At 41.9% G+C, this 8,589-nt stretch overlaps 1 protein-coding gene across 1 annotated transcript in view; it reads right to left on the bottom strand.

The window, feature by feature from the left end:
* LOC102853574 (zinc finger protein 226-like) overlaps positions 1 to 7,176 on the bottom strand; it is a 20,064-nt gene extending 12,888 nt beyond the window's left edge. Inside the window, exons 1-2 of the mRNA XM_006901109.1 lie at positions 7,162 to 7,176; positions 3,216 to 3,338 (exon numbers count right to left, since the gene is read on the bottom strand). Coding sequence (XP_006901171.1) covers positions 3,216 to 3,338; positions 7,162 to 7,176 — 138 coding nt within the window. The remainder of the gene's footprint in view (positions 1 to 3,215; positions 3,339 to 7,161) is intronic.
* Positions 7,177 to 8,589: the final 1,413 nt, after the last annotated feature.

The raw sequence follows: 8,589 nt of genomic DNA, 5'->3' as shown, positions 1-8,589 counted from the left end.
AATCAGAACTGGCTTTGACAAGCACTGTGGCATTTGGACAAGAACAAACTGGGAGGAGGGTAGAGAGACTAGTGCAACAATGAATGAATGGAAACCCAAAATCTCTGTAAATGTTTATGAAAATTAATAAAATATAGAAAAAAAACAAACAAAAAAAACTCTACCAGTGGCTCCATGGGAGAAAGTTGGGCAGTCTCCTGCTGTGTGATTTACAGTCTCTACCTGCTAGAGGGAGCTCTGGTGACCTAGTGATAAGGAGCTAAGCTGCCAAACCAAAGGCGACTGGCTTAAGTCCACCTGCCACTCCACGGGAGAAAGATGGGGAAGGTCCTCTTGTGCAATTTACAGCTTCTGAAAACCCACCAGCTATGAATTGCTTCCAAGCTGATGGCAATGAGAAAGTGAGTGAGTGAATGCTAAGAAATATAAGAAGCCATCAAGGTTTTGAGTGGTGGAATGACTAATCAGACTGACATTTCTCATGGACCTCTTTGGCTCCTTGTCCACAGAGTTTAGGAAGGGAAGGGTCCAAACAGGGCAATCAGAACAAAGGCTGTTACATCAATCCAGTTAAGAAGTTTGGTAATTTGGATCAGGATGAAGGCAGTAGGGAAGAAAGAGTAAAACAGACAGGCAAACATCTACAGGGATTCCCTATGGAATGGATCTGAGCTGCATTCACTTCACGCTGGGAGTCGCTATCTTCATCATGCAAAACTGGATTTGTATTCCCTGTCTAAGTGGCACATACTGTCTTTAAGATGGGAGGCCTGTGACTGTTAAACGTCACAGGTTTAAAATGGACACACTATGGATACCATTTAATGGAAATTTTTATTCCTAGAAGCTCAGGTGACCTAGTGGTAAGGAGCTGCACTGCAATCCCAAAGCCAGAGTTTGAATCCACTCGCTGTTCCGCAAGAGAAGCATGGACAGTCTCCTCCTGTGCGATTTATGCCTCTGAAAACCAGCTGGAGGGTTAGTTATGAGTTGGTTCCAACTTGATAGCACACAACAGTAGTAGGAAGTTGCACTGCCAACCCAAAGGCACACAGTTTGAATCTACCAACTGTTCCACAGAAGAAAAACAGGCAGTCTCTGACTGTGCAATGTACTGCCTCTGAGACCAGCTGGAGGCCCAGCTATGGGTCGGATCTGATTCAACAGCAAACAGCAAAGAGCAACTATTGCGACCCACACCACGGGCGTAAACAGCCAGGTTTGTGTCATAATATGTGCTCTTTCCTCTTGAATTAACTGATATTTTCACTGGTTTTCAGTTTTGTTTTTTTAAAAAGAGTGTGAGTTCTATTTTCTTCTTTTAAAATGAAGTAGGTAAAGGTTCTAGTCCTTAAGATATACACTGCGTTAAATAAAATCAACCTTCATATCTCAGTGGGTATTTTTCCCCTCCCTTTTCCTCTATTCCCCTCAATTTACAGCTAAATACTAGAGATAAAAAAACTAGGAGTGTAAATGGCATAGCTGAGCCTCTACATCTTGTGGTTCCTAACCTCTACACTATAATAGACAAAGTGCTAGTCAATAGGCCTTTTATTGTAAGAACCACCTTCCCCCTAACTTGATTTGTGCCACTATTAGAACCTCTACTTGGAATATTATTGCTTTTTAATTTTTGACTCATGTACTTTTAACTTGTTAGTTAAATTTTTGTCTTCTAGGCTGTAACACTTCCATGATACATCTTCAAGGATATGAACTTGTACGGCTAAGCACAATTGGTAACAGTGCATCTAAATTCCAAAATCAATCTCCATAATAGTCTGTGTGTTTCCTACTGCCAAAGGGGCCCTTCAGAGTAGTGAGAGAAGACATTCACCCTGAAACTCACAGCGTCCCTTTTCAGCAGGAAGTAGCTAAGAGAATATGCCATCCCCTTTTCCTTATGAATCAGGGTGAAGTCTCTCTCAGAGAGGAGTGATAGGGAATGGCAAAGGACACACTGACAAAGGAGATTAATCAGAACTGGCTTTGACAAGCACTGTGGCAATTGGACAATTAAAACAGACATTCAAGGTGGGGGAAAAAAGAACGAACTGGGGGGAGGGTAGAGAAAACAGTGCAACAATGAATGAATGAAAACCCAAAATCTCTGTAAATGTTCATTAAAACTAATAAAATTTAATTAAAAAAAACAAACTAGGAGTGAACTCTTTGTTTCACTTCATAAAATATTACTGGTAGTTCACAACTCTGCGACCAAAAGAATTAGGTGTTATCTAATCACCAATACCGACAATTCTCAAAGGGATCACTATTAAGGGCTGTGGACAGCTCAGACTCACTGTCATTGATCACAACTGACTCCAAGGAGAGCTCTGGTGGCCTAGTGGCAAGGACCTGCAACTACAATCCCAGAGGCACACAGTTCGAATCCACCAGATGCTCTGCTGGGGAAGGAGGGACAATTTCCTCCTGTACCAGTCAGATCTGATTTGACGGTACACTCAGACAAAAATAATAAAAATTTTTAAAAAAAGAAACAAACAAACAAAAAAAAAGAACTGACTCCAGCGGATTTCCAGAGGCTGCATATCTCATGGGAAGAGATTTCACATCTTCCTCCCCAGTAGCTGCTGGTGGATTTGAACCAACAGAGAGGCATGACCCCTCTGGATTCACAGCACAGCTCTCTACAGACTGCACAACCAGAGCTTTAGAACAAAAATCCCAGGCTTCCTAGAGTGATGGAGACCGGCAGATCCTCCCCACTTCTGCCAAGACTGGGGCCTTAGCCACTCTTGCAACTGGAAAAGAAGTCTCCTCTGCAGCTCAAGTTTCGGCCAAACAAGAGACAAATCTCTATGGTGAACAATACCACCAAGAAGGTACTAAGTTCTTAGAACCACCACCCACACAAGATCTAAAGGATGGTATTTGTACAGGGAAAAGGCTCACAAGGCAGGAAGGGAGAGGACAGAAGGATGAATGGAAACAAGAGCCAAGGAGAAATAATGCAAGAGTGTTGTTACAATGTGGGGATTGTAATAAACATCATCAACCAAAACCAGTATGAATGGGTGAAGGAATACTAATTTCTCTGTAAACTCATTCAAATCGTAATAAAAAGTTAAAAGAAAAAATCTGTTGGAAGAAGAATCTTTTCTTAAAATGCAGGTGATTATCCCGACACCATTCAAAACCGTGAAAATTTGAGGACATAAAGACTGCAGAGAGCAGCTGTCCTCACCCACTGAGATCAGGTTCCTGAAGTTCTCGACCATCACATCCTGGTACAGCTTCTTCTGCGCCGCATCCAACAGCTCCAGCTCCTCCTCACTGAAGACCACGGCCACGTCCTTGAACGTCACAGATTCCTACAACACGAGCACACACAGACTACTCTCCACCTGAAGAGGTTGGGAGGACGGGGAAGGCTGCCCTAGATTTTAAGAATTGGGTCTGTTTTCCTCTGCCCTCTCCTTTCCTCCTGCCCATGCCATGCTTGAGCACTCCTCAGCTGCACCCAAGTATGGCAGAGTGAGGACCCCGTGTTCCTACTTGGTGTTCTTAAACTCTTGGAATTCTAAACTTGCATGCTGGCCCCTTCTGCTTTATCTTTGGGTTCACACTGCCACCTGCCTCAGGGAAGGGAAATTTATTCTCAGTTTGACAGCACCCTCCATCCTGCTCCTGCACATACTGATTCTAGTAGTACTTTTTTTTTTTAAATGTTGGCGTAACTAATAAGTTACTAGTATCCTATCTTGGGTAGATATGTAGCACATCCTCTCAAGTCTCAATACACATCACATCCATGAATGCCAACAATCAATAAACTGACTTGTAGCTATCATATTTAAGTGTGCATTCCAATTATCTGTCCCTCTTACCAGTCAGAAAAACTTCGGACGTGTTCTTCTACACATTCTCTCTCTCTCTCTCTCTGTGTGTGTGTATGTGTGTGTGTGTGTGTGTGTCTGTGTGTGTGTGTCTGTGTCTTACTGGATTTAATTCTCTTTTCAATATCCACTTCAACAGCCAAGTAAACAGCTTCAAAGAGCCCCAGCCCTCCAAGACGCCCTCAAAACCCCATTTACTGACTCAGGGACCTGCACAGACAACTGTGGTGCCAGTCGGCAGACAGCCCCTCCAGGAGGGTCTCCCCTCCTGCTTCTACAGGAATGAAGTGTGCAGAAGTGGAGACGGTGTGGGGTGTGGGAAAGACCAAGTTCCTTCACTGAGCTCAAGCGGCATTTGGCAGTACTTGGAGTTAAGTTCGCAGTGGGAGATCTGGACCTAAGGCCAACGAAAGTCATGCTTAGGTGAGCCCAATGCACAGCTGCTCTGTGCCCTTGCCAACTGGGCCCATTCAGGGAGGGGAACACACAGGAGCTGTCTCCTGCCAAAGACTGAGAGAAGGAGCACAACAACCTCCTCTACACATCTTAAGCTCCTAGTTGTTCAGTAGCTGTGAAAGACAAGTTTTATCATGTATAAATAGAAAACAGATATACATACCTCAATGCTCAAAGATCAGAAAACACACACATACATAAATACACACAGATCCATAGACTTACATTAATCCTAACGGTGCTGCTCGGAACAAGTGCTTAGTCAACATTGTCAATTACTATCAGAGCTAATTATTAGCATAAGTCTAAGCATTTAAACTAATCTCATGGTTGCAGACTTCTCCAGGTGTGATACAAAGAATTTGGTTGCCTTTGTCCCTTCCTCTGGGATAAAATTCTCTACACTTTTGGCATTTCTGCAGCTACCACAGTATTTTGTTATTCCTGATGGTTCACTGGGTGCACACTGGGTGACCTGGACTATGACTCAAGAAGGTGACTACACCAGGAAATCCTGAACAGGGAGAGGGGTTTGACTGATGCTCCCAGCCCAGGATTTCATTTGAGCTCAAACATATTACAGGATCAGGGTTATATGTAACTTAAAATATTACCAATTAGATGGTATAGCTCAAGTTGCCACACTCAGTATTTTTTGGGGTGTGGTATTAGTGTTTTTTAGAATACACAAGATTCCTCTCATAGAGTTTGCTTTCTTGCTCTGTGCCCCACATCTGGAGAGCCAGCGGGCCATCATCTGCCCTGATTCATCAGCTTCTGCAGCTGGTAGCATCTTCTGAGCCAGGAAGTCGTCACCTAAACTGTCCATTTGAGTTCATCAGGCCCTGCAGAATGTGATTTACTGCCTCTGAAAACTCACAGGAGGGTCAGCTATGGGTCAGTTCCAACTTGATGGTACAGAACAACTGCTGTTGTTGTTAGGTTCCGTTGAGTCGAGTATAACTCACAGCAACCATATGAACAATAGATCTGAACCCTGTCTTATCCTGAGCCATCCTTACCATCCCCGACTCATTTGGGCCCACTGCTGCAGACAATGTATCAATCCATCTTGTTGAGGGTCTTCTTTTCTTTTACTGACCCTCCACTTTTCCAAACATGATGTCCTCCTCCAAAGAACGGCTTCTCCTAACAACATGCCCAAAGTATGTGAAACAAATAAAGTCATCTATATGAAACCAAAAAAATCAACAATAACTTTGAAATAAAGATGTGAATATAGGCAGCAGGGAAACTGGATTGATGGATAATTAACTGGATAATGGGTAAAAAGAAAAGAAATAATGTGCTCTTTACACATGATAAAGAAGGTAATCAACTTAACAGAACAATGTGCATAGAAATTATTGAATGGTGGAATACTATGCTGCATTAAAAAACAAGGAACTCATGCAATATTATTCAAAATGGTTGACTCTGGAGAACATTATGCTGAGTGAAATATCCCAGTCACAAAAGGACAAATATTACATGATGCCACTGTTGTAGAATGGGACTGTCCTTGGGGTTGGGGAGAGACTGAGTAAGATGGGTTCAATAATGTATACTGCACTGAAACAGAGGAGGGAGAGAACCGTCTAAAAGAGAGATGTAACTGGGTATTTCTGTCATCACAGGAGACTAGAGCGAGGGCTGCATGGTGGAGGGGACCTGGGGGAGTGTTTGTAAAACAATGAAAGAATCTTTTCTTTTACTTTTCCATAATTTTTGGACTCATGTACTTATAACTTGTTAGTCAAATTTGTGTCTACTAGGTTGCAACACCCCCATGATACATCTTGAAGGATATGTACATGTACAGCCAAGCACAATCAATAAGAGTGCATCTGAATTCCAAAATCAATCTCCATAATAGTCTATGTGTTTCCTACTGCCAAAGGGGCCCTTTAGAGTAGTGAGAGAAGATCTTCACCCTGAAACCCACAGCGTCCCTTTTCAGCAGGAAGTAGCTAAGAGAATACGCCATCCCCTTTTCCTTATGACTCAGGGTGAAGTCTCTCTCAGGGAGGAGTGATAGGGAATGGCAAAGGACACACTGACAAAGAAGATTAATCAGAACTGGCTTTGACAAGCACTGTGGCATTTGGACAAGAACAAACTGGGAGGAGGGTAGAGAGAATAGTGCAACAATGAATGAGTGGAAGCTCAAAATCTCTGTAAATGTTTATGAAAATTAATAAAATATAATTATAGAAAGAAAAAAAAATTATTGAATGGAAAATAAATTTAAATCCTCTACAGGGAAAGAGGTCTGGAGATTTGACTGATGTTCCCAGCCCAGTCATATTCAGGATGGAGATGAGATCAAACATATTACAGGATCAGGGTGAGATTTAACTTGAAATATTATGAATCTTCATAGAAAACACAATAAAACACTCATTGAAAACAATAAAAGCCCTAAGATACTTAGATGTCTAAGAGTTCTTAAAGAGTAGTTACAAATAAAAGGGCTCCAATTCAATTGGAAAATTATGTTTCTATGAGAAAAAATTTCACAATAAATTAAAACCAAACATTTTACAATGAGTTCTAGTGAATACAGAAATGAATAAAGAGCATGGGGGAAAGCATGAGGAGATCAAAGTGAGGGAGGGAGTATATGGTGATGAGAACTAGTCATTTTAACAATTTCTTATTTTACAAAAAGTGAAAATAATAGAAAAAGTAAAAACAAATGTAAAGTAAGCAGACAAACACAAACAAGTACCTGGCAAACAAGAAGTAAGCAAATGTCTGCTATCTCCTTTAGGGTTTACAATGAAGTAACATGAGAGTCCAGTCGGAACAGGCAGAAGGGATTTTAAGAGTGAACACTCACCTTGAATGTGCCCATTTTTCTTGCTACGTCTAGTGATGTTCAGAGACTTGAAATGTACAGAATCCCAGGAATGGCAAGCTAGGGAAGGAGGAGAAAGCCATAAAAAGGTGGCCAGGAATATATTAAGATGGGTGAAAGGAAAAGCAATATCCAGTAAGGGGAAGATCAGCATACTTTCACTAAAGAAAGGGAAGACAAATTACTGGAAATCAGAATCACAGGAAATAGGGAAAGTGTAATTACACTATGGATACTGAAATTAATATGAAAAATATGTATGGAAGAAAAACTAACTTGCTTTGTAAATATTTACTCAAACCATAAGTGAAAAAAGAAGAGGTGCCAAGGGATGACCCTCACCTTCAGGGATGCTTAACGGGAGTTAGGAGGGCTGGTGGAGCAGCCTCTAGAGGGAGCTGCCTGCTAAACCCAAGGTGGTACCTCTGGGGTTCCAATCCAGCAGCTCTAAGGAGAAAGGTAAGCAGCCTCCTCCCTGCAATCTGCAGCCTCAGAAACCAATGGGGGGTCAGCTGTGAGTCACTTCAACAGAAGAGCAATGACATTAGTGTGAACTGCCCAAGCGGCCCCTTGTCTAGGTGCCCACAGCTGCACAGAGCTTGATGGCACGGACTCCAGATGCCCTTCCAGTCCTGCTTCAGTGAACACTGCACAGCTACATGCAGTGGCCCCATTACCAGTGTTGCTTTGTGACCCCAAGGGAGAAATTTTGTTTCCGATAGAAATTGAGACACAATATACTAATAAGCAAGATTAAGCTCTAGGAGGTAACATTTATAGCTGGACAGATGGAGACACGTGTATGAGCACACGTATGTGTACACACACACACACACACACACACACACACACACACACAGAGCTTCTTATTAACAGTGTCATCTGGGGCAAATTAATAATAATTCTTTGCTTCATTTTTGTCATCTGTGAAACAGAAGTAAGAGATTTCCCACTGAGAGAATTGTAGTGAGGCTTCTTATTTCTTTGCAAGTACAGAAAAGTGTACTGACATTCTGTATTACTTAATTAACCTATAAATTTCATTTCTATCAAGGTAACACAGTAAGACATGTGGACTTCTGACAGGACTGCAACCAAAGTGAAGGTTCCGTGTATGCTCTGAGAAATCTGTAACACAGACTTGGCTGTGTTCCTTAGTAAAATGTTGCTTTAACAATAATATTTAAATTAGGATGTTGTTATTGTTAAGTGCTGTTGAGTCCAGCACGACTCATAGTGACCCTATGAACAAAAGACCTGAACTCTGTTCTGTAACTATTGTCGTTTCTCTAAGTTCATAGTTTCCAGAGGTGTATTATTTAGGAAGTGGATGCCACTCCTGCTTCTAAGCCTTTCTTAAACTGGGAGCTCCACCAAACACTGTCCACCATGGTTAAATATTATGATAGA

The sequence above is a fragment of the Elephantulus edwardii genome, unplaced genomic scaffold, assembly GCF_000299155.1.
Source record: "Elephantulus edwardii isolate Elephantulus edwardi_28Jun2011 unplaced genomic scaffold, EleEdw1.0 scaffold00308, whole genome shotgun sequence".
In the NCBI taxonomy this organism is placed as follows: Eukaryota; Metazoa; Chordata; class Mammalia; order Macroscelidea; family Macroscelididae; genus Elephantulus; species Elephantulus edwardii.
This window is presented reverse-complemented; position numbering and strand designations above follow the sequence as displayed.